This window comes from Branchiostoma belcheri, unplaced genomic scaffold (assembly GCF_001625305.1).
Source record: "Branchiostoma belcheri isolate BF01 breed outbred unplaced genomic scaffold, Haploidv18h27 scaffold7, whole genome shotgun sequence".
In the NCBI taxonomy this organism is placed as follows: domain Eukaryota; kingdom Metazoa; phylum Chordata; class Leptocardii; order Amphioxiformes; family Branchiostomatidae; genus Branchiostoma; species Branchiostoma belcheri.
The window spans coordinates 5,635,856-5,663,206 of NW_017804353.1; the positions used below are offsets into that span (position 1 = coordinate 5,635,856).

Sequence of the window (27,351 nt, forward strand, 5' to 3'; positions counted from 1 at the left end):
GAATGTCCTTGACTTAAGCGAAGGTTACGTACCTACCTACCTAGTCCCATGACCGACACTGGTCGTCGGGGGGACAAGGAAGACTTTGCAGCAAAGGTTTACGGTGATTTAAACGCCAGACGTTGTATTGTTATCCCTCAGGATTGTAACAATCTGTACCTTATAGTCAGCCAAGAACAGTTGTCGGAAGAGAAAACAAAAGAAATAGGAACTTTTCTTTTCTTTTAGATAACGTTACAAGTTATATGAACCAGATAGCCTTCTTGTCTATGGGTAAACACCGCTAAATATTTGTCAGCTGCTAATTTGCCACGGGTTGAAATACTAGTAATATTTGGAAATAAAATGAAGCCATTGTAGAACAATAAAACCGGTCGCAACATGCATATTCATGAGAAATGTGAAAAACATTTGATGTAGGAAAAAGTTGTCTTCCTCAGTTCCTGTTTTTCGACCACGGTGGTGGATTGGTATCCAAGCTATGTTATACGGACCGATACGATATAGTTTATTAACATCGAAGCGGTTGTAGTCTTCATAAGATTTTTTTGGGTATTACTCTGTAATTACAGTCGCCATGGCAACTAATTGATCTGGACAGCGGCACCGTCTGTAGATGTTCACGGCGCAGCCTGGGAACGAGTCGGATCACGTGACAGCCCCGGGCGTACAAGATGGCGGTGGGCGTCAGGTGAGGTACAACAAACTAACATCCAAACTTCTGGCGCTCCAAGTTCACGTCACGGCGTCATGGGCGAGGCTACGGGAACCTGTTGACGTCGCAATCAAGGCGTTTACGCACGACGGGAAAGCACGAGTCAAAACTAGGGCGAACAGCTGTGGCTCAGACAAGTTGGAGGGAAGGCCGGAGGGAAGCTGGGCGCCTGACAGAGCAAGCTTGTCTACCAAAGAAGAAGACAAAGCCTCTCCCAAGCTTTTTTGGCCACCAGATAATCGGCACATCGCTGGTCTAAGGTAGAACTTTGGGTGCAAAATATGTGTTTGACTGAAAACGGAGTGAATCCTTGAGGGTGTTTGGTCGGAGTCGATGTATTTAAAGACGTGGTAGGGCGAAAATTTTCTTGCCCAGAGAACTTGATATTATTTGTGCAGGGAAGTGGCCTTTTGTAATGTGTAATGAGCGACTAAAGTTTGGAGTAGTAGAGGACTGAGAAGAAAAAGGTGGACGAAAGACTTTTGTAGGATTCAAGTCCGATCGAAAAAGGCGTAAAAGAGCGGCTGATCGGGGGTGGAACTGTGGTGTTGGAGCGCCGAGAGATCGCTGTTGGCACCGAGGCGAGCATGGCTGTTCGGCGGGGGCCTGTGATGTTGATGCCGCCGGTGACAGTGACAAACGCCCTGGTGATGTTCGCTCTGCTGGGAGCAACAGGTGAGGCAAAACATGCGTGTCAACCGCGCCTTTATCGATTTATAAACGGTCTCCTACCCGTGGTTTGGTCATGGTTGGCTGATGATCGCTTCCAGAACAGGAAATCTAACACGTGAATAAAATAATCAGAAATTTTGAATTATTTTTTTAGTGTCAACCGTTTATTGAATTGAATTGCAGAGTTAACGTTAAACATGAAGTGAAGTTTAAGGGTTGAACATGGGATATGATAGATGGTTTATTCATAGATCAGTTGAATGATAAAATAAGTTGCAAAAACAGCAATAATTTTCTTCTAGCTCCCTCAGGTATTGACAAAGAGCCAGAAAATTCCAATGACATTGATTTTGATCAGAATGTAACAAGTTACGTGCAACATAATTTACTGTTGTGTTGTAGTCTGGCATGAAGCCAAGAGTTATGGCAAAAATATTTGCTTACAGATATATCTTACTGTTCTCTGTACAAGTACTTGTAAGTGTAGGACCTCAATACCTTACCACCTTACATTTTAATTTTCTTGCTGTTCTTTTCCATTTCAAAGATGTGAAACATAAAGAGGAATATTGACATGCAGGGAGCGTAGAAACAGATTTTAACTTTTTAAGATGGATACCATCAAGTTTTACCATTTTTTATGAAAGATGCTTATTGTTGGCATCCATGTTTTTTCTTTAGTTGAGCTGGCTTCAGGTCTATCCTGTGTTCCTAAGCGGAACTTTCGCTCGCCGTACGTGACCCCGCTCTACCAGCAGCTCACGGTGTCCTCGGGCTGCGAGAGCCGTGCCACCGTCGGGCACGACCACGAGGTCTACGTGGTGAACCTCCTGAGCGGCAGCCCGGCGTACCTCGCGGTGGCGAGCACGGAGGTGGCCCTGCACATCTCGGCACGAATGAACAGGATCCTCACGGGCCTGACCGAGAAGCCGCTGATGTTTGTCCTCAACTCACACCAACCCATCGTGTGGAAGATCAAAGTGGACGGACTAGCACCAAACAGACAGGCCTTTTTTCATGTAAGTACCATTCTCCTAGATTCAACACTTCTGACTCTAAGGATTTGTATAGAGATGACACCAGAATAATCACCTGAATTTACATACCGGTAACTTGTGTGGGATTGTATTTTGAATGGTAGAAATTTCTAGTCAGTCTTCACACTCTTTTGACGTAAGAAAGGCAGTCCTTGTATTATTATAAGGGAAGGGGTACTAGTATGTTGCCAATTGTTACCAGAGTTCTTGACAATGCACAAGTACAGAGATTACAGTTATTGTTAGACACGAGTATGCCAAAAGATAAGGAGCTCGAGCAGGCATGTACTCCAAGACTATCTCTCTCCCACATCTTTAAAAGCTGATTACAGCAGGTATGAGAGGTAAATGATATGAGGAGATCAGTATTCAAACACTTTGTACCCTGATGTGATAGAGACTACAGGCAGGGCTTGTGTGTCCTGTTTAATCAACAAGAAGGAGGGCTTGAATTTCCCGATTGCTATCATTTGGCACAGGCAGCAGTTGGAAATCTCCGCATGCCTATTGGTGCTATCTAGGTGTCCATGTACTTGTAACAGTTACAGTAGCTGGTATACTTGTTCCTGTGTATGACTATGATAGTATGAATGTACTAATTATAATCCTCACTAAACTGTATGCTGCAGGAAAATCAGAGTATTCTTTCCTGCTCTTAATCGAGTCTTATGAAAATTGAAATCTACACTATGCATATCTTTTTCCTGCCCGTATCTTTGGAATGTTGTCTGTGTGAGTGTGCATAGTAAGTTAAAGACCCAACATGTATGCCAAGGAGCCTTTGTTCTTATACTCGTGGATAACCAAGTCTTTTTTTGACCGTGGAACAGATTCTCTCTGAGTCAACAGTGTGTTTACATATCATGTTTAATGCCACTGTGAACGAGATGGCAGGTAACACAGTTCAAGCTGAAAAGGAGATCAAAACTCAATTATGTGTTTCCTGTGTACTTTGAACTTGTTATGTTGGAGACAGGCCTGCTACTGTACATGACATTGTTTGGTTGTACAAGAAACAGGGCAAGCTGAAATTATAGTAACACTACTATCAACAGTTTATCGGAGATCAGAGTGCATAGGTTGGGAGGATTTTGTGTTAGCCTAGTGTCCAGTCTATCATGGTTTACTTGGGCTCCCAGTTGACATTCCCCACTGCCCAGTTCAAGTAGGCTCCCGGGTAGAAGTTTTATACTCTGTAGGAGTTTGAGTTTTTGATTAGCATTTAAATTCCTGTCTTGCAAAACCAACTGCAGTTGAAGTTGAACTGCCTCTTCACCTATCATTGTTGAACTGGGCAGCTGGGATCTCCCAAACCATGGTACGATGTATACTGAACACCAGGCTTGGTTTTAACTTGTTGAGAAACATATATAGGCCACAGCTTTGGATTTAAACAAGACAGTTATATAATAATATACACACGTTTCATTTCAGATGCCGAAAAAGTGTGTATTTGTTAGTATAACTGTCAACTTGAAATGTTCCAATTGGATGGTATTTGTAGTAGTTTGTGAACGGACTGCATAGTTCTGTGTGTAAAGTCTTCAGGGCTTTACTAGCCTGTTGGATTCCATTCTTGTCAAGTTATTTCCATCTCCACAGTTGCTAGTGCAGCAGCTATGTCAATAAACAATACATAAACCTAACTACCACTGTATCCAGGCATATGCAAAAGTTGGTACATGTAGTGGTACAATGGCTCTCCCACTTGTAGCTCCTAAGTGTTGTAGGTGAAGTTTATACATGCCAGGGTAAGTGTATGTTTTAACAAGGGGAGGGCTTATCGGATGCATGGTCCATTAACGATATGCCTATATACATCCAACTTTGCTGCACAGCTGACAGTTCTTAATGTCGCATACATGTTTTGTCAACACAGAGTTAGGAGGGAGTCTAAATGAAAGAAACTTTAGATCTGGCACAAGAGTACAGGCTGGAGGGCAGCATGTTGGCAGTATGTACTGCGCCTGTGCAAAGCCCGGATTTTTCACGTTTGTTGGATGTTTGGTCAACATTGTATCAGAACTTTGCCTGTTGCAGATGATATCTTTTGAATTCTGACACAACATTTGAAAACCATAGACGGGATACGACCTTGAATAAGACATTCCTTCAAAGTGCTATATGCATAATATATGTAGATCTATATTGCGGGTTTCACGCAGGCACAGTACATTCTGCATTCAGAAATAAACCACTTAAAATGCGATGAAAAAGAAAACTTCAGAAGAAAATCGAGGGACAAAAGTTGAAAAGGAAAGATGACCAGATGAAAGCAAACAAAACTTGAAAGACCAAGATGTGTATGAAAGAAAAGACAAGACAATAGACAATTCATCTGAAGTTGATATTGTTCTGTGCCATGCTTGAATATGAGGATTCCGTCAAAATATGTCTTTTAAAATAGATTCTGTTGAGGCTAGGACATTGTTGTTGTCTAGAATGCATCCCACTGAAGTCAAAATGATACCAAAATTAACCAAATTGTGAAAGATTTGTGCAAAACACTTTACAGTGATTTAAGCCCCAAGAAGCTTCAGATTTCAGTAAAGACATAATTTTGTTTAAAATTTTTGTCTGAAGATGTGAAGGACATTTGTAAGAGCCCTGTTTCAGACACGACTGCACGTCAGTTACCTTTTATAAACCACTGCTCAGGTAACATGGCCCTTGATCACAGTAAATAAACAGATATTTATTTCTGTATTTTTCTGTATGATGCAAAAATGAGACATAACATTATGTCTTTTATAAACCATGGTTCAGGTAACATGGCCCTTGATCACAGTAAATAAACAGATATTTATTTCTGTATTTTTTTGTGTGATACAAAAATGAGACATAACATTATGTCTACCAGTAAAAGGTTAAAATGTTTTTCTTACCATGACAAAACTTCTGGATACTTTCCGAGTGTATCACATGACAAGTCTACTGTATATTGTATATGTATGTATATAATTCATGGTGGCCAAACTAGTCTGCCAAATCATTTGCCTAGTATTTGGTGAAATTTCACTATTTTTCAGCTAGCTTTGTTAGTCTGGCAGACAAGTGCAGATTGAAGGCTTTGGCAACGGAGCAAAAATAAGTCTAGAGCTTGAGCCAACTAGTTTGATAAATACAGGCCCTGACAAGCTCTATCAGCATCCCTGTTACTTGCTGTTGGTACTGACTGTATGTACTGACATATACTGTTTGTCCAATAAGCAGCCAACATTCTGAATTGAGTCTCTATATGGAGAAAAGAGTCTAGTATTGCAACAGCTTTGGGACCACCTGTTTGAATTGTATACTATATGTCAGACCTTGCTTTACTGGTGATTCTAATCCGTACATTAGGTTGTACGTAGTAGCCTAGACTTCAGTTTTTTTCAGTAAGATAATGGCCTTGCCATTGTACATTGTGTACCAGAATGAGCGCACAGGTACGGTGGTTGTTTTGAATGCTTGTGTGGGATGCCTTTCTCCTGTTTGACACCTAAGATCTAGCTTAACTTTTTCTAATCTGCATCCGAACTCGCAAGCACTCAGGGCCTTCATCTGTGCACTAAATCCCAGTATTAATGATATTGTGCACCAAATTAGGCATACAGTGCAGATACTTAAATTATTTTGGATCTTTGCATAGGCGGTCCTCTTTCCAAGTTTCTGTAGGAGGTGGTCTCCTAAGATGAAGACTACGCACCAGGAATGGTGCCACATGCCAAGCCCAAATGGTCCCCCGATGATCTGAATCAGTAGAAATATTCTACACACGTAATTTGTCAGGTATACTGACAGAGGTGTGCTGGTTGTGGGGGAACAGTGACCCAGCACGCTGATCGTGCACATGTGTCTAGTTAGCGTAGACCTAGAGGTTAGGGGTTGATTGGAATGTTACCAGTTGTGCTTGTGTGTTGCCATCTAGAGATGTGAAGCCATCCAGATCCCCTCACACTTGCTGCTGAAAGTACTTGTTTGTCAATTTGAACTGGCCAAAAATCAAAATGAACACATGAACATTAGGTAAAGGCAAAGTTGTAAGAACCCAGATACATGTAACGTTACTAATGTTCATGTACAGTGTACTTCCAAAATCTTGCCAGTAGCAGTAGCAGCTGTTACTGTTAGTTACCAGTATGTGTAGTCATCAAAGTAAATAGGGTTCCCTAACTTCTGATGTAATTTTTGTGTTAGGGTATATATGGAGTGAAAATATTGCAATGAATTTGGCAAGGGTCCTATAGAAGGTACATTTCTACATGTATGTGATTAGATAAGGTAGGGATGTAGCCTCTCTAATGTCAAAGGAGTTTTGTCTATGATTTCATCCTCCTTGTATTACTATTAGAACAGTTTGTGGGACTCCTTTGTAGAAATTTTTGGTTGTTATAAGTTAACTAGACTAACTTTATAAGGTAAGCCATAGTAGAGTTCTACATGTTGTTATTCACGTGTCAGTCCTCAATATTATAGGCACACGCATTGCTGTATATCATGACTCATGATATACAGCAATGCGTGTGCCTATAATCCAGGATGTTTTGATACCGCTGTGGCCTTGTGCACAGGCAAGAAGTTAAAACTAGATGTTCAAGGGCTACGTTTTGTAGTGTCATCAGTCTTTTTATCAATTATTGGAAACCAGGAGAAGACATAACACAAAATAATGATTTTCAGTCATTGTAGATAAGAATTTTATGTCTTTATACCAGTCATTCATTATTGGATTTTAATTCTAGATCTAGAATTGTTGTAAAACATAAATGGAATGGCCAAAGACAACAGATTACATGTACAAATGTATTAAGACCAACAGAATGAAGGAATGAAGGAAAAACATAAAATCTAAGTTGAATAACAAGAAGTTTCATTAACAGGTAGACATGTATGTTTAGAAATGGAATTTTTTTCCTTAATCATCTCATACACTGCTTCATGAAAAGTTGATATACATGTTTTGATATATTTCCCCACAGGTGACCCTGGGTTCCAGTGTCACAGTCGAGGGAGAGATGATCGTAGCGGTGAACACGGAAGGTTCCATGCCGCTGCAGGGGGAGGCTCTGCTGGCGTGGACACGGCGCATGTACCATGGGATCACGTCCTTTACTGAACTGGAGCACGCTAACGACATCTACATCAAAGTCGGAGAAGGTTAGTGTCAGGTTTCTCACCACAAGTTTTTCACAGTGTAGGGGAAATAGTTTAGTGAGAACTATGAGGGGTATAATATGAACACAGTAGAGCACAGCTGTGTTCAAGCCAGCCTGAAATTTTTTCTGTCATCTCAAGTTTGTTAAAGTCTCTCAAACCACCGTAAACGTGACAGAAAGATGATGAGAAAACAAGATAAGGATGTTCCTGTTATGTGTTTACCTTCAGTGTACTGCCAATTTTGCTTAGAAGAAACTAGATGTTGCAAATGCCATAGTTGCATACATGTAGTAATTGAAATTGATTGCTGTAAAATTTTAACACATTTATTATCTTGGATCACTGCAGGCAATTAAACAGAATTACCTTGTGGGTAAAATTCTGGAAGCTTGCAATGAAACAATGAAAGAGTATTTCCAGCCCTATAGTTCAATCTTTAGTTCTGTGGTCAACAGTATTAGAATTAACTACAGAAAAATATATACAATAGGTAGCTCTGGCCCTATGCCAGGCTTACATTCTCAACAGGAACCACCTCACGTTTTCCCTGTCAGCAGTTCAAATTTCATGGGAAGATTCATTAGATTACATTGGTTGGTTGGTTGCCTTCTCTGATCAGTTGGAAGATGTTTTCTGATGAAAGGCCCATCCAACTTCTTCACTTGACCAATAGCAAGCTTAGAAACTGAATATTTATTTTCAAAGAACTTTCAGTTCGTTGCCATTTTTACTATAAAATCTTCTTTTCTTTTTTTTTGGATAAGATTCTCTGTCTGATGCTTCTGCCAACTTTCTAAATGGAATGTCCCGCATAGTATTACCTTGGACTTTGTACAATGCAAAACAGGGTCTCTACGTAACAATGTTTGTTGACACTGTTCCTAAACATCAAAGGTGAGAGTTAACATTGGTTGTCATCCAAGAACATGGGTCAGTAGCGGTCAGAAGCTGCCACAGAACAAACAACAGTGTTGTTGACATTTTTTGTTATTGATGACAAGGGCATTCTATTACTTTGCTTTGCACATTGTTACCTCCATAAAAAAATGAGGTTCATGTAAATAGTTTAGTGTATGTGCATGTAATAGCAGTAGTGCATGTGTATGTGCGTGTGTATGTGTATGTGTGCGTGTGTGAGTTTGTGTGATCAAGGTACCGGTAACTCAAGAATGACTAGATGGATTGGTTTCATATTATTGTGTTGCTAGGGTGTGACAAAAGCTGGAAATGACTAGATTTTGAACCCCCTGGCAGCTCTCCTAGGTACTGTAGCAGAACTTCAGGTTTTATTTTATATCTCATGCAGTGGAACTCCTTACCCGGCCGAGTAGTTTAGTTGTTCCGGGCCGGGCTGGCGGCCTGCCTGCCTTAGCCTTGACCTCCTCTCCCCCCCTAACGGCACCCCTCGCGGGGTTATTTGGGGGTATCGATGATGATGATGATGCTCTGGAACATCCATGTTTTATTTTTTTTAAATGTGAGAAGAACTAAACATTTTCTTCCATTTTCCCTACAGACATGCTGTCCCCTCCTCGCTGTAACATCACCAGAAATTTCCTCAGTCCAAATTCCTACTCAGCATATCTCCAGCCACAGCCGGCACACGGGTGCTTCGCCATGGCAACAGCCAATCAGGAACAAGAAGTCCATGTCATTGAGGTGAATATATATATATATACATGTATATACATCTTTTACAATTCATAAAATTTATTACAATACTTACATACAAACAAACATAGCTTACCCCATTTACAACAACACGGTTTCTAGCTGTGAGGGTATATTTTGTAAACTAAATGTCTTATTGTGTACAGTGTGTCGAAAAATATAATACTTAGTGGTCAACGTTGCTTTGTTCAACTGAGAGTTTGACATGTGTCCGTATAAAATATTTTTTTGTCTAAACATATTTGAGATTGTGTTTTAGCATTCCACCATGTGGTAAACATTCCACCGTGTGAATGTATATATATTATTTGTGGTACTGTATGATTACTGCAGTATCCTGCAGTATGATTACCTTTTACCTACTTACACTCAAATGATAACAAACATATGTTTGGAAGGGTGGAGATGTACAAAGTGTTAGTGACGTGGGTCTTGAAATGTTGGGAGGAGGGGTAGATTTTAAGAAAAATTCTTATTAGTCCACCATGTAGAAAAGGGAAGCAGCAAATATGGAATTGAATGGATTTCGGTATACGCAAAATTATAACAAAGAAACCGTTACTTGTTTTATGAATAGGAGGATACAGAAAAAAGTTAGAAAAGTGTAATGCCCCCCCCCCAATTGTGGACTAGTCTTCAGTGTGTAACAATTTTGGCAGGTGTTCCTGTGTGGCTAATTGGCACAGACTGGTACTACAAGTGTACACTGTTGTGGGGATTAGAGCTGACACTGAGCTTGGGTTACCAGACATAAGGTGTTAGTCAAGGAAAAATTCAGCTCACGAGTCATATCAGGTTTAGAGCAGTATACTAATACTCCATGTGTTGGTACAAGTACATGGATGATGAGTTATTTTTGGAAAGGAGAGAAATTGTTTTCGCACCTTGTTGCCTTTTGGAGAATGTACTATCTATAATCCATTTGTTATTGCTCATTTTATGGTGCACTTGACAGGGTCAATGCTCTTTCTGCAAGTACACATCTGGTATTATGGTTCGGTATGAAAATAGAACAGCTAAATTGAAAAAAATAAAAGGCTTTAACATTTTACCCATATTGTACTTGTTTTTCTTGAAATTTAAACCTAATTATAATGGAATGAGGCAATAGTATTGAATACAGATTGTGTCAACAAATTGGCACTATTACATACTTTGTTTTACATGTAGGTCCACTCTGCGAACAAGAACCCGTTTGCGAAAATCCTGAGCAGTATCGTGGTGGACGTCCAACCACGGGACAAGGAGAAGATGGAACAGAACATTGTGCTGGTACTGAAGTCACATACCAAGGGAGTCAAGTGGAGAATCATGTCCCAGAACATCAAGGGATCCCTGCACGTTCTGGTTAGTGTTTGTTTGTTTGTTTGTTTGTTTGTTTCTGTTTAGGATCTCCATTAGTGTGAATTTTACACTACTCTTCCTGGAGTCCGTAGTGAATCATCAGTTAAGTATTTGGACCATCGCACACCGGGGCATGCCCCTGTGTTCACAGCTTGCACACTGCTAATAAAGAGCTATCTATTGTATAAATTTTTCTGTAGTTAATTTCTAATACTGTTGACCACATTTCAAGTCAACAGAAGTACATGTAGAAAGAACTAAAGATTAAAAGACACATTTTTTCAGTAGGGAAAGTTTCAAAAGCTCATTAAAAAAAGTCTATTCTTTTTAAGGTTCCTATATTTTTTTAAAGATGTTGTTTTTTAAACAATTGTAGACCAAGACAGAAGTAACAGTTGAAGTTCAAGGGTATAGTGTAAAAAAACAAATGAATAAAGAAGTGCTCAAATCCTTAAGATACATTCTCTATGAAGCAGAAGATTGTGATTTGGGAGCAGCAAAACACTTTTGATCTCATAATTATACAGTTGCAGCATGCTGGCATCTATTGTAGGTCTGTCAAAAACCGTTAACTTCATCCTGCGTCTCTGCTTTGCTGTTTTTCCATTCCATCGTGTATGATTGACTGAATACCATTGAATTGGATTTGTTCCAGGCTAACACATTGGTAGACGTGTCGGAGGCAGGCATGGCACCGGTAACTTCCCAGACAGTGAAGATCTCGGCTCACGGACAGGACCTTATAAGATGGGTGGAGGAGGACAAGGGGTACCAACGTATCCAGTCTTACACCGAAGTACAACTCTCCAACAGACTACAGCTACAGCTGGGCAGCCCAGGTTAATACAGTATCTAGTTATTAGGGGATGAAAAGAAGGAAAAAATTGAGTGTGCCAAAGATAAATTTTTTTTACAAGAAAAAGAGTATGATAGAAGTGGTGTTTTTTTAATAGCAATCCGCGCTGATATACCTGTAAATAAGTTTTAAGTTTCTCCTGGTTTGGTTCAGCAGATTTTGCTAATGATTACTACTTAGGATCAGTGAACAAGATTTTAAGGTATAACAACACTCAGCATCATCACACCATGGGTAGACAAGAAAAAATAGAATAGAACTAGAAAAAATTTTCCATCTTAAATCCACTGATAGATTTCTATAATGGCGATGAATTTGTTTCAAAAGACAACATTCCTGTTTTTATATATCATAACATTATCAACTATTTTCTACATTTTAGAAGCCAGTCGCATGGTAGAGCAGGGCCTGGTGGGAGGCAGGACGTTGGATGGTTCAGCGCCGGTGAGCCGTCCCCCCCTCCCCATGTCTCCTGAGGAGCTGGAGTCTGCCTTGTACGCCGCCATGTCTGTCCGCTGTCGGGAGAGGGACATGGAGGTCGCACTCGCCAAGGCTGTGCTACAGGTACATGCTGATTATGTTTCTGTATTTGTATCTGTATATATAGCCGGTATAACTGCCCTTTGACATAAGATACCAGCTTTACAGGCACACGGCGCGGCGGCAGCTAGCTATGTTACACCGAATGACCTGTTACACTTAACCCTTGAACAGCCAACTCTAAACATTGTTTAAAGCTATCTAATGATAATGCCCCTACTGTACTTGGTGACAGCGATAGTTCTAGCAAAGAATTAGTTTTTGACCACCTCAATCCTCAATGTTTGAGTCTGTTGAATTAGGATGTGGTGTTAAATGACTGAGCCTCTATTGAATATGAGATCAATATATCATGGGTTTGATTCTTGGCATTCTTGGCAAGAGGTTGCATATTTGGGAAAGGCACTTCACACAACTTTCCTCCACCCACTAAGGACTGTACAATGGGCACCTGACTTCAGGTGGGGAGGTAAAATGTAGCAGAAGAAAAGGGATGGCAGGGCTCGAAATACTGGATTCATGTGCACCTTAGTGCACCAAAATTTGGGTGTGGGTGCACCCAAATATTTTTTTAGGTTTAACGTAATATGTAAAGATGTTAAATGTGTAGTAGTTACAGCATATTCTTAACATCTAAGTGTCAGAAAAAATAATACAATCATTGTTATAGTACTTTTCTTGAAATTACACATAATTATAGTTGTTGCTGACATTCTACTTATCTTATCTTACATGGTGCACCTAAAATATTTTTTGTGCACCCAATTTTTTAGGTTGGGTGCACTGGCACTTTGTCCCAAAAATGAATTTCGAGCCCTGGATGGCGTTCACCTTCCCATACAGTCCCCCTTTCTTCATATTTATAACTTGTTGCTCTCACACAACATACGACTCTGAAATCCTGGTGAGCATGCCATGAGCCTGGCTGCCACATGCTGAGTTTACAGCTAAGTGCTGAGCCAACTTGTCAATGACACATCCTCCCTGGAACTCACTACACTCCAAACTCAACATGTGGTTGATTTCAAAAAGGACTGACTGACTGATGCTTTGTACTTATTACATAACATGAGATGTAGTTGTATGCCTGCAACTATTTTTATAATAATTGTTCTCCAGGATGTTACGCAAATGGTGGTTGTATAACATGATGATGTAAACGACCATGCAAAGGGTACAATTCGCTTAGTAGTAATGCCATTAACATAGTTACCTCCCATCTTTGTTAAATCACATCTAGGATAAAGCTGATGCAGAAACCTGATATTCCATACTATTAGTTGGACCCTATTTGCATAGTAGATTTGTTAGTGCAGTTTAACAAGGATGTTTGTAGACGTGAGATATATTTTGTTGTCAAACATTCAAGGTGAATGCATCGAGGCAGGCCAAGAAAGTGCTTACCATATTGCTCACCTTTTGGAAGGAAACCTTTTAGAAAGCACTTTGAGCTGTTCATCTTTTGTGTTTATGGTTTGGCAGCTGTACAGCACTCTGATTTATCATGATATAACAAGCAGGAGGCTGATTAGGGGGCATATTTTGGGTTACAAGGACATAAACACACTGCAAGAGCTGTTTGACAGGTAAAGGAACTTGATGTTGAACATGAGCTGAAAACATGGCTTGTTGCCTGAGTTTGGCTGAAACAGAAGGCAAACATTTTGTAAGCTTTGTGAAAAACCTTTCATCAGTCAGTGTTTAAGACATGTTCAGTCCACAGAGGCTTGAAATAGAACAGCTTGCACCTACAAAAATGTCATAGCATTTCACATGTTTACTGTCAGCAATCTATGCATAGTTATGATCAACGTTGTGTGTTGAACTCAGCATTATTTTAGGATGACTTTATTGCTTTCGAAAGGTGGCTGTCAATTATTTGGAGAGAAGACTGGATGACATTTTCTTAGTTGTCATCCGTAGGTTTTCTAGTACTGTTTTTGTGATAGTTAAAGGTTACTGTAGGCTCAGACAAAAGGGACTTATACCAGCTGGTTTTACTTCACCTTCACCATGTCTCATACATGTACACTGTGTTACTAACACTAGTAACAGTAACCTTTTTTTGCCACCATCCTCATTGTAGTGTAAGTAATGTTTTGAGTACATCCAGTCTCTATGTGATGTTGGATCTACATTTTCATCTTATTTAAGCAGTTTTGGGCCACGAATCACATTACGTAGTGCCTGCTGATACAGTTGGTTGCCTGGAAGGGGGTCCTTACTATGTAAAATGAGATGGGACTGTTTGAATGTGGTTGTTGATAACAGTTGGTTGCCCTAAACAGTTGGTTGGACGGACAGGTTTGACTGTACCCTGTACAGAGCATATCTACATTGTATAACATCCACATGACAGTCATTGTGAAAAATGGCTCATACATGTCAAAGATCACAGTAACATTAATCATCTGAAACTAGCCATTTTGCAAACAGAGTCTTTTTTGGCAACAGGTCTCACCCAGACTTTATACAGGTGGAAGGAGTTTCCTAAGTTTGTGAAATGACAGTTAATTGCATTTAAAACCTTCTTGCTGTGGTTGATATACAAGGTGGACATGTTACAGCTGGTAATGGCATCAAATGAATTTTCTAACCTTACATTGTACTTAATTTTGGAGTTGCATTGTCCCACATGAAGATAAGGGAAGTCTGGTTTGCTGCCAGTTTTAAATAAGAGTTCAAGGATGGAAATGTGTTTGCAGTTGTTTGTTTGATCTTGTGTCATGAAAAGTTTGAAGTCGTTCCCAAATGCAGATTATGTAAGATGGATCTGTTGCCAATGTCTTCCAAGGGTTCAAGGAGAAAAGCGTGTTTGCAGGTGTGTGCGTGGTCTTGTGTCCTTAAAGATCCCAAGGAGTTTTGAAACTTGGCACACTTGAAGCCTCTGTAATGTGGGTACATTAAGGTGTCTTGGAAAGGTTCAAGGATGTACATTGTTTTCACTGCTGTTTGTATCATCTGGGATCCTCCAATGATCCAGACATTTTAGAATCAGCCCCAGTATGTTTGAAAATGTCTAGAAAATATTAAAAGAAGTTGCTTGATATAAATAAGTCACTGTCACATGTTGCAGCATTAAAAATCATCAGAAATTTTTGATTTCCAGAAAAGAAAACCAAACTACCAATGTAGGGCAGATGTATTGAAAATGTATCTACGGTCATTTGCTTGAGTGGATCAACCATGTACTAATGGGATTATGTATACATTGTCTACTAATAGATAACATCCTTCCCACACCTTATAATTATTATTAAGTTACACAGGGAGGTGTCCATCTTCGTTTCTATGGGCCAGCACTACAGCAGGGGGCTAGTCCACTGGCACATAATGTATGTGTAATTGCTTAGAAGAACCTCATCCAGCAATTTCAATAGACCAACGGTACCTTGTCAGTAAGAGACATAATAACTGGCTATGCAGGAAATCCTGTCCACATAGGTACAGAGGCAGTGGCCTATTTTAACCTTGCCAATTAATGCAGCTGTTCACCCTGGTGATTATGCTGCTGCACAAAGGATGTAATCATGTAGAAGGGATTATCCCTCTGGGACTTCAATTACTGAGCCACAGGTGGGACCTGAGTCACAACACAGCCTAACGTTCAGTCCTGAAGTCCACAGAAAGATATGTTGAACCCGGGGGGGTCCCCTTACCAGCCAGGTACAGAAGGGTAGTGCATTTTGATCCATACAGAGATTCCTCGTTAAATGAGGTGCTGCCATGATAGTTACTGGTATATTAAAGTGTAGCTTTGTAACTAGCACTTTTAGTCTCTGGGATTCAAGAGCAAAATTCAGTTATCGGGTATCATAAAAAAAACATGATGATGAAAGATGTCTGCAAGTATCTTCAATTTCAAAGAGATAAATCCACTTTCTTCTCCGTATTGTCATTATTGTTTTGTATGTCCAGTATTATTGTGTATAACCACCCCTCGGTGTAACATACCAACTTCACAGGATATGGCAATGGCTGCTTGTATGTCATCATGTTCTCTTTCAGCATTTGTACCAGCTTCTCAGAGCCACGTAATACCGTTGAGGTCTGTACCATGTTGACTGACTGCCTGTGCACTTGTGTTCCAGCCATACGGTATCACAGTAGTGGCTGGGTATAGTTCATCAACATTCTATGTTCCTTTCAGCAATTGTACTAATTTCTCAGAGCCATGTAATACCGTTGAGGTCTGTACCATGTTGATTGAGTGCCTGTGCACTTGTGTTCCAGCCATACGGTATCACAGTAGTGGCTGGTTGCATTTCGACAACATTGTATGTTCCTTCCAGCAATTGTACTAATATCTCAGAGCCATGTAATACCGTTGAGGTCTGTGCCATGTTGACTGACTGCCTGTGCACTTGTGTTCCAGCCTTACAGCATCACATTAGTGGCTGGTTATAGTTCATCAACATTCTACGTTCCTTTCAGCAATTGTACTAATTTCTCAGAGCCATGTAATACGTTTGAGGTCTGTGCCATGTTGACTGACTGACTGTGCACTTGTGTTCCAGCCGTACGGTATCACAGCAGGGCAGCTGAGTCTACAGGACGCTGACTGCACGGCTGGTGCCAACATCACGCACTTCATCCTGTCCACCACGCTGGAGGGCTGCGCTACGTCACGACACATGCACACCAAGTCTGCCACATTCTTCAACACGGTAAGTAACCAATGAACAGTCCCGACACATGCACACCAAGTCTGCCAACCAATGAACAGTCCCGACACATGCACACCAAAACTGCCACCTTCTTCAACACGGTAAGTAACCAATGAATGGTTACGATACATGCACACCAATTCTGCTACATTCTTCAACACGGTAAGTAACCAATCAGCAGTCCCAACACACCCATACCAAGTCTGTTACATTCTTCAACACTGTAAGTCACACCAATGAACCGTCGCGACACATGCACACAGTAACCAATGAATGACTACGACACATGAACACCAAGTTTGCCACTTTCTTCAGTACCTCTTACCTCAGTACTACTTCAAATAAGTATTATTCAGTCACACTAAGTCTACCACCTTCTACCAGGATAACCCAATACAAAAATGGTCATGCCACATGCACCCCAAATCTGGAAGCAGCTTTCTCCAATATTGGCATATTACTTGATGTCAATATTGGGCCTTGGTGTCAAGACCACTAAACCTTAATTTGACTCGAGGATCAATGGGCTGGATAAGCCTGGATTGGCCCTTAAACCACTTCGACCTGTTTTCTCAGGCTCTATAAATGTTTGAAATCCTTTCTCTAAGCACACGTGTAATGAAATGGTAAACATTGTATAATGTCCCCCATCTGGATAAGTAGTTATGAGGCTATCCAACTAAAGTTCCTCTGGTACGACCCTTGTGAGATTGACAATGTCAAGACCCAGTGACATAACACAGACAAAGGAAACCTGCCCTTGCCCTTGTGGTGTACAATGTACATGTAACCTATTAATTGGCATTTGATGAAAAAACCTGACCGAAAGATAATGAACGACTAACAGCTGACTATTTTAAAGTACCAGCTGTTGTCAAGATTGTCAGGACATAAAAAAAGTTGGAGATAAGTTTAAGTCCATTTCTATTTTTTTTTCAGCAATACCTACATGTCTGAACTAGATTTAGGGTCTCTTAGCAGTTTCCTTTTGAACTGCAGTCCTTTTCTTTGTTAGCATTACATTTTCATGGCCTTTTGTCTTGATCGTAGACATGAAATATATTTCTGTACTTGTAAAACCATTCAGACGAAAGGTTCCCAGAAAAGTACACAAGCCTGTTCTGAGGACTGTGCCAGCTGGGCCCTTTAAACAGAGCCCCAAAGTAAAACCCTGCCCTTTACAGTGTTAGACACTGATTTGCACATCATGTTACATGCAGACATGTCCCTCCAGTGTAAGAATGCCACAGCCACCCCTGACCCAGCCTGCTGTGTTTGAATTAGGAGTTGAATGTTAATGGCTGGTTACATAGACATTGGCAGGAAGTCCCCTGCCCATACGTTATTAGCTAGCTCAGTAAGCTGACAGATCCTGATCTCCGTCCAAGTTACCCAACACTGCCACCTGACACCACACAATGACTTGAGCTATACCACTACCATACTGTAGGTTGATTTTGAAAAGGATCCAAGCATTTTGCTTTTGGTGGATCAGAAGTGTTGTATTTTGGAGAAGATTTTTAACAAGTACTGTAACTACCATCTGCCAGTGGGTGTCTTTACTTTGATGTAGACTTAGAATTGGAAGAACCTTATCACGGCAAAATTCCGTGGAATGATGGACGCTGGTAAGAACACTGTGACAAACCCTTGTATTATGTAGGTTTTGAAATGAAATTACCCTTCATAATCCTGCTGCGGGTAAAGCTGTGGAAGGTGGTAATCCAGGGCGACTGGGCTCTCAAATCCCCAACGTCTCACTTTACTTCAACGAATATACCCTTTAATCTGTAAAGAATGTGGCATGAACTTAGGATGGAAGACACTTGTCACCTCTGTCAGTGTATGGAGGTTTTTTGTCTCTGTTCACTTGGCTAGTGCACCAGTAGTTATTGTTGAATATAGTAGAGCATATAGTAGTAATAGTATATCAAAGGAAGTGAGGGGGAAATAGTGTAACCACAGATTGACAGAAAGGTCAAAATGGTCTCACAGCAGGTTGGGAATACGTGACTGAGGAATATGTATGGAATCAGCAAGAATTTACAATAATTCAGAATAAAACAAGAATTCACAAGACTGGGCTGATCAGTTCAATGTTTAGTGCTTCCTCCTTTCAAAACATTGGCATCTTTTCAAGGCCAGTCATGTTTTTCTGTGCACTCCAGTATCACACAGAAAGGAAGTGATTAAAACAAAGTGTGTGTGCTCATACTATGCATAAGCAGAACCCCCAGAGGTGTGTAACTATGAAAACACATAGTGTGCATGGCGGTAGGAAACCTGCATACAGGAAGAAGCTGAAGGACTCAATCCTTCATTTCCTACATTTGTCCTTGGCTGTTGTCCTTCCAGTCCGTTAGAAGTACTGGTGGGAAAGATTACATTAACCTAGGGAGGAATAACAAGTTGTATACACAATCATGTACATGTATATGAAAGTAAACCTGTTGTTTTTTTACAGGCATTTCTGTCTTTAACCATTATTAGACAAATTTCACTATGCCCGATCCTAAAATCTCACTGATTCCTGTATTGAAAACCTAAAAGGGTTGTCAAAATTAGCTTTTGTGCATGCAAGATTGATACATCTATTAGATTAAACTTGAGAAACAGCATTGTGATATGTGTACCATCACATAATCAAAAGTGCAAAAATATATTCATATCACTATTTTGGTTCCGTCAGTGCCTAATTGTTAGAGTTATAAGGCATGAGAGTTTCCAGCAGTCTTATATTTCAAATCGATTGCTGATATTTCAAACTGCAGCTAGGTTCTAACCACAAGTATGTAAATTTGATACAGGAAAACTATCATATGTAACTGATTCTATCTGACCAAGTATTGATGTCTGAGTGGTTTTCTTAACTTGTTTGTCTCTGTGTTGTCCTTGTAATAACACCACAATCTTGTTGTGGTAAGTTGTTCTTCAGCAGCCTGGCATTGAAATGATACCTCACACTTTATCATGCTTGTTTATTTCTAGAAGAAGACCTCCACTGAACAGAGTAGATGAAGATTAGACTTTCAAACAGAGAGGAAGATATTTGAATTTAAACATATGTTTGAGGAGGGTGGATGCCTAGAATCATGTCTAAAATTGGACTGAAAAAAATCTTATAATCGCTATGTTTTTGTATATACGATACTGTTTCAGAAATGTTTATTGTCAAAAGACATGCTTTTAGGCTAAAAATGGCAGCGTAGAGAAAAACATTTCCTATGATAGTGTCTCAATATAGTAAATTATGGAACCTGATACAAGCCAAGTGATTTCAAAACAGCTGCAGTATTATACAGTATTATACAGTATTCTGATGATGACACACTGCATTGTGCAGTAACTGAAAATTCAAGACCAATTGATAGATATCAAACTACAAGTCAAAACAATTTTAGACCGTACATGTACAAGGCCAGGTCATGGTGGGGTGGAGTGCAGTCAGTGATATATGTGATATTATGACCCAGGTTATCACATAGTTATATGTCATCATTAAAGAAGGCTGTTATTGCAAAAGTTGCTGAGAACATGACAAAACGCTCCTGTACCATGCATTTGTGGAAACCACATGGCAGAAAGTTTGGCATGTCATTAACCATATTAAGTATTTTCTTGTAGCAATATGATTTGGGGTCATAGTCTAAGGTTACCACAAGCATGTTCCTAAAGGTAGTTTGGTTAATATTAAGATTGTAGGACATTTCTGTATTTCCTCTTCCTGTTTTTTCAGGCACTGTAAAAGAATAGAAATAGGACTAGCCAAAGAGGCAACCAAATATTTTGCCGGAGGCGTTGGTTGGCTATAGGACGGCAAATTTGTCCTGACTTGAACGTCCTTGATTTGCACACACAATGGGAAGATCATGTGTACTGAAGTATGCTTTGGATGAAAGCTATCCAAATAGGAAATGCCTTTGAAGCATATCTTGAATAACAAAGATTACACAACCCCCACTACAAGGAAGGCTGTGTTCTCCCCCTTTGCTTTATGCGTAAATTACTTCCTCCATTTGAAACTGCCGTCCTTGATCTTAGAGGATGGGAGGTCATGAGTGGAGTCAAGGAGAGGAGGGGTAGGGATAGGACAGGGTCTAGACTAGACGGAATAGGGTATCATTACAGATTTACATTAATTTTATCACTAAGAATTAATACACTATAACCTTGAATTTTTGGCCACTAAATTTCAGTTGTAAGCTCCACAGTTTCAGTATCATCAGGGTAAAATTCTGCCTTGGTGCTCACATCGTTTTTTTCATTTAGTTGCATTTTAGTTGTCGATAGTGATAAAATCAATCACAATTAGAAAGATTCCCTTTAGTGCTTGGTTGTACTGGTGTCATTGATTACCACATCAATGACAATTACAACGTTTTGGAGTTATTGGAATTATAGTGGAATGTGCTTTGTCACAAGGAACAGTAGGTGTTGTATTATTTGTATGATGTACAAAATTATTATTTTGTACATCATGCATAGTCTGGACATCTTTTTGTCTGTCTTCCAGTGACACCCACTGGATATAGTATAGCATAGTATAAGTACATGTATGGGTGATAGGAAAATATTTCCTGGTTCAAACAAATCTGCATGTGTCATTTAGGTCAGTTACGTAGGAGATTGTTTACAGTTCTAGAAGTTCAACATAACTACTCTACCAGGCCAAAAAACAGTGCCAAGTCCCTAAATACATTTGTAAGACTAAATGATGCACACTATGTATCATCATTATGACTGTATACTCTGTATTTATCAGTTTGATCAGTAACAACATATCGATTCCCCTTGCCCACACATACACACAGCTACAGTAACCATGAAATCAATATGATGTTATCTCATCTTTTTGCACATCGTGTCGCAATTACATAGAAAAGTTTCCTTTTATTATTAGTCTGCCACCAGCATCCCAGGCATAATTGATTTTATTGCCCAAAGCAATTTCCGCCATGCAAGAGGGGAAATTACATTAAAGGGGAAAGAATGATTGAGATATATTATGTATGATATAGAGCAATACATATATACATGGTGTGTTGTATAATTTGCAGTGACTGTACAGTACAGTACAATATGTTGTTTGAGAAGGGAAGTACATTTTGTATCTCAGCAGACAATTACTGGTCAATCCAATTATTGTTATATGAACTGGAGAAGGTTAATTTCTTGTCATTAGAGAAATTAATTTTCTCTAGGATGTGCAACAGACAAATTTTTCCTCTGAAATTGTGGTTGTGATGATGCAGAATTACCAGACTGGTTGTCAGTTTTTCACTAATGTTTGATTTTACAAAATTCATGTAAAAGCAACAGTAAATGGTAATGATGCAACCTAAATGTTGTGAATGTGGATAAAACCAACAATGTAAAGCTAGATGGAACAAGAATGCATTTAACCATTACCAACTTGAAGAAAAGATCCATGCATGACCCCTTGCACTGTTCACAATCAAAAATTAACCAATCTAAAACCAAACAATGATCATAATTGGTGGACAAATAACAATATCTTAGCCCCTAATACACACTCATTTCACTGACTTACATTTTAGATTGCCATGGTGGAAGATATCTATAGATGTGCAAACCTAATCACTCATGTTATCATCCAATTAAACCAAAATACATCACTAATTTGATCACCTTGGAGACAAAGGACCCATCACTGTAAGTACAGTGGGTACCCGGGCAAAAGATTTTACACAGAGATACATGGCAGGTGTATCTAGGATGCATTTAGTGCTGTGAAAATGAAGCTGATGCAATCATTGAAGTGGATTGCAAGATAATGTACTGTTATGGTATAAATGTTTATTCCTTTGTCCCATCTACTACAGGTGGTGTTGTCAGGCATGGTAGAGGTACAACAGGAGGGAAGTGGAGATTTTGGCTCAGCCGATGGTCCTGATGCTGAGGACATGGAGGTAGAGGTCCCGTCTGTCACAGCAAACTTCGAGTGTGACTACCCAGCAGTCGGTCTGACAGAGGACAACATGGATAGTTCCATTCTGGAGGTAGGTTTTTGTTGTCAATTCTTATTACACGATACAGAGATAGAAAAAAAAAAACAACAGTGAAGCGACTGGATATGATTTTTGAACAGTCAGATGTTTACAGGTAGCATCCACTATGTATACCCTTTTTTATGTCAGTGCCATTGGTTAACTCTCAAATTCAGCAGGTTTTTTTTCCTGGATGTCTAACCTTCACCAATGTAATACAGAGACATTTTCAACAAAGCTGTGTGGCCAGCTGACCAGATGCTGAAAATGTGTGAAATTTTGGATGACAAGGTCAGAAAGGAACAGGACTCCAAAGAACAGAAGCTCACTGGGACGCCCCACCTGCAGTAGAGCTACATGTGGGGTCTGTCTGTCGCACTTCTCAGGAGTCAGGAGTGGTTCATTCAGGTTCACAAACCCAGGTTGTCTGAACATAGTCTAGGTCTGGTGAAAAGAGTTACCGGCATTCAAAATCTGGTGTTTTCATGCGGGAATGATCAATCAACAGCTAGTGTTCAACAATACACTGTACTTCAAAATTGATATCCAGCAATTCTTCACTAAGTCTTGCATCATACACACTTTTTTCCATAGCCTGGTTGCCAGACCCCAGCTCGACACAATACTCCCTTCGGCTGGGGGAAGTCACAAGCCCCGATCCCAGAGTTAGCACCTGGGGGTCTAATTTATCTCTCGTTACTGAGAGTCTATCGGATGGGGTGTTTATGGTAAAGTTTTCAGAGCCGAGGAGCTAGCCTGTATAATTCCCCTTGCAATAGTCTGACTTCCAGACGGGTTTTAGTGAAAACTGGGAAAACTTTTTTGGCCAAGCTCCCGACAATTCCTGACAGTCTGTCACTAAAAGCGTTTTCCTAACTACTTCTCCAGGCTGTACCTACAGCAGGCAGCGATGACCCCGTGTCCTTCCACATGGAGATTTACAAGACGTCCCTCTACATGAGACCTGAGGCAGAGTTCCCTATGGTGAAGGAGACTGATGAGAGAATATTCGTCGACATTCAAGTCGCTACAGGTTTGTCACTGAGGATAAAGTACCAGGGAGAATACACATAGTTAGGTCAACAGGCTTTTTCTAGAAAAATCTAGCATGAGGGAACAGATTGCAAGCATTAGGAGGGAGTGAAGCAAGTGAAGGAGTGAAGGATTTTTTTTTACACAGTTTGTAATGCTAGAATGTACTATTGTATTGTTTTTTCATCCTTACTGGAAAAAGACTAAAATTAATGCTGTGAAAGTAGCCACTTAGGGTTGAATCTGAAAGTTGGTATGAGGGAGCTGGCTGGTTACATGAGGGAGTAGCACCCTTATTCCCCTGGTTAAGAAAAACCCCTGAGTCAATGACCGGTAGGTTGCTATACAAAAAAGGACTTTTGTTGAGTACCAGGGGTTGATAGCACAGTCCTCAAGGAAATTGTTACTCAAGCAAGTTGATAGGTTTTGAAATGAAATGTCAGACGTTTCAAGCAAAGCATCCGCTACTTACTTGTAGCAAGTGACTGAGATAGTGTAGTCGATGTAGTGTTAGTTGATTTGTGTATGAAGTTTGGGATTGAAAATCCTGTTTTTATTTACGTATCAATAAGGGAAACTAAAATATGATGTATAGTATTGCAATGAAGCTTTTATTCTTTATCCAGCATGTATTTTTTGACACATTCTTTCCATTGGCTCTTCTGCTATTTTAACGCTTGATGTCATGTTTTTTTTTGTCTTGGTGTATTGTCCAGATGAAGGCCTGGCACTGAAGGTGGAACACTGCTACATGTCTGACTCCTCTCTACAAGACAGTCCACCTCTCTACAACCTCATAGAAGACGGGTAAGAGTTTTTTTCTGAGTCCACTTAGAGTCGATCAATACCTGTGGTAGAGTCAGCCATTACTGACTAAAATTATCCCTCTTCCCATTTGTTATGTCTCAATAGGAAATCCTTGAGACATACGGTAATGAAATTGTTTCTGTAGCCAATACAAACAAATGGAAAAATACTAGTAGCCACAACAACAACAATAACATAACTTTTCCCGGAAGAGCAATTACTCGTCATGTCAAATTACACTTCTGAAGGAGCAAACAATCAAGAACTTTCGGCAAGTTTGATTGTATTGTCTGGAACTGACATGGCACATGATAGGCCGTCTAGGAAAAGTTACACTACATTACACTAAAGCAATTGAATGAAACATTTCATTTAATCTTTTGGAAGAAAAAAAGTTTGTCAGGAAGAAATTGTGATAAAAAACAAACTGACATCTCGCCATAAGTTTGCAAAATAATGACTAATGTGAAAAATAGGTAATCATTACTAGTATATAAGATGGTACTTTCACAACATAGTAAACGACATGGAAAAATTAAAGTTAAAACTTTAGATCCAACACAATAAAGTTCTCTCACCTAGAGCTTTCAACCAGTCACTCCGGTCTTCCTCAGTAGAAATGGAAAAATGAAGTGTAAATTTAAAATGTTATGTATGTTTATCCACCCCAGATGCCCAGTGACCAGTAACAGTGTGCAGTACCTGGCCATCACACCGCTGGACACAGACAGCATGTCCAGCCAGAAGAAACAGCGCTTCAGCTTCCTCCCCAAGAACACCGTCATGCCGTTTGTGTTCCTGCACTGTCAGCTGACGGTGTGCAGCGAGGGGGACAGCTCTGTACCTGACGACATTGAACAGGTAGGGAAAACAGTTAGTTTTACAAGGAACAAGATGGTCTAGCACTTCTCTCCAAGACAAAAAGGTACATAATATGTTTATAACCCCAAATCACAGTCAAACATTTCACAACAAAAGATACCAAGAATGGGATCATGTTTACGTGTGTGACACCTGTTATCTACTAATGTTAGGCTCTTGCAAAATAATCGTGCAAGCTTGGATGGAAATAATTTCTTTGTCGCATATTTCTTTTTATAACAAATTACAGGTTTATTTTCTGCATTAGAACTGCAAAGCTTATGTGTAAAACAGATGCTTTGATAAGTGTTGATGATAATGTTGTTGAATCACTGAACTTTCCTCACGTTCCAGTGTGTGGACCTGAATGACTTCTGCCTGAGGAAGCAAGCATCAGGCCAGCACAGGGCAGCGAAGAGCAGCGTGTACTCACAGCACCGCTTTGTGGGGCCGTTTATCATCAGTGGGAGTGTGGGCACTGAGGAGCCAGATCACAAAGGTAGGCTGCACAATCATGTACTTACAGTGGGATTGGGAATGGGGCTTGGTTTGTCCCTCTACATGGCCTGAGAGTTAGTGGTGGGCTGCATGGAATCACAGCATGGAATCGACACTTGGCACCATTCATTTTTTGATTGAAATACATACTGAGAATTCTTTGATTTATATCCTAGAACTGTTTGTACCAAACGTTCTATCCCAGCCTTTCAGTATAGTCAGGCACCCCCTGTCAGTGACAGTGTGTTTCATGTGACCAAGTCTTAGACATTAATTAAATCATACACAATTTTCTCACAGGAAAAGCAGAGGAATCAAAAATCAACTCCAGACAAGAGGGTCCTCAGAGTGAGTACCAGACATGACTTTCAAGATTTGATGAATATGATTAATATACTTGTGCATGTTAAACTTAATATTTGGAATGTAACTTCATGCTTTCGTACCCACTGATCTATGGATTGCAGTGGTCTTTGGACTGGTCCGAATGCTCTATGCATGATTTGGCAAGTAAACTTTTGATGTGTTCTAATTCATTGTTTTTTTTTCTATTGTCTAGTTGTGATCCAAGGCCTGGAGGCAGGGACTGTCGTGGGCATTGCTTTTGCCGCTTTCGTTATCGGCATAGCCCTGACAGCAACGCTCTGGTACATTCACACGCACACAGGTAATGAGTTATGTTACATTAGTGGTGTATTCACACTAACATAGGCAAAGCTAATGTTTACAGTGGTGGAACATTAGTAATCACGGATGTTTCTTTTCTCTTTCCAACCAACCTCAACTGGAAAGGCATAAAGCATGGCTATGAAACAACAAAATACCTGACTTATATTATACAATAAGTAGAACATGAAAAATTTTCCCTCATACATTTACAGATTGTACATGTACATGTACATATTTTACAAACAGTAGCTGATATAGGTACAACGTAGTAATTATGACATAATGATAAATTAAATGTATTTTATTGGTAACGTAACATGACGTTGTTCATTGTCTTTTTCTTTAGGTCCCAAAAGACAGAAAAGCGACCCCAACAGCTCCCCCGTACCCCCCAGACATCCCATCCCACACCGACCGCTGCCAAACAGGTTACCAGTGTACGACTGTAACAGTTACCACACACAGAACGGCAGAAAACCCGAGCCGGGTTCCACGTCAGTCTAACACACACTCAGCTGGGGTGCAATCCACTGTCGCCAAAAAATCAGAGATTATATAAGGCAACAAGCAACAAACAGTCACTCAAGCAACTGAATATAATTTTAGAAAAGTCAGACGTTTCAGCTAGCATCCACTACCTTCGTCAGTGACACTAAGAGACCAGAGGAGAAATGCAGGCTTATAAGCAAGAATTATTGATTGGTATGGAAATAAGTGAAGATAATTTTTTGGAAGTCCAAAAGGAAACGAAAGTTCACTGAAGAAAGGTAGTGAATGCTACCTGAAGTGTCTGACCATCTCCCCAAAATCATATCCAGTTGCTTGAGTAACTGTT

General features: G+C 40.0%; 1 protein-coding gene across 1 annotated transcript; it reads left to right on the forward strand.

Moving 5' to 3' along the window:
- Positions 1–616: 616 nt before the first annotated feature.
- Positions 617–27,141, forward strand: LOC109484402 (transforming growth factor beta receptor type 3-like). The gene is made up of 17 exons (XM_019787650.1): positions 617–691; positions 1,204–1,390; positions 2,069–2,406; positions 7,386–7,563; positions 9,080–9,222; positions 10,405–10,581; positions 11,234–11,417; positions 11,817–11,998; positions 16,492–16,641; positions 22,485–22,661; positions 23,538–23,682; positions 24,398–24,488; positions 25,160–25,349; positions 25,704–25,848; positions 26,148–26,195; positions 26,407–26,514; positions 26,863–27,141. Exons 1-17 carry the CDS (start codon positions 617–619, stop codon positions 27,018–27,020), a joined length of 2,676 nt encoding a protein of 891 aa, XP_019643209.1. The 3' UTR covers positions 27,021–27,141.
- Positions 27,142–27,351: the final 210 nt, after the last annotated feature.

Excerpts from the sequence above, each read along its gene's own strand:
- LOC109484402 (XM_019787650.1), top strand. The coding sequence starts at position 617 with ATGTTCACGGCGCAGCCTGGGAACGAGTCGGATCACGTGACAGCCCCG. Across the intron at positions 1,391-2,068 it reads CGCTCTGCTGGGAGCAACAG|TTGAGCTGGCTTCAGGTCTA; the intron begins GTGAGGCAAAAC and ends TTTTTTCTTTAG. Across the intron at positions 24,489-25,159 it reads TACAACCTCATAGAAGACGG|ATGCCCAGTGACCAGTAACA; the intron begins GTAAGAGTTTTT and ends TATCCACCCCAG.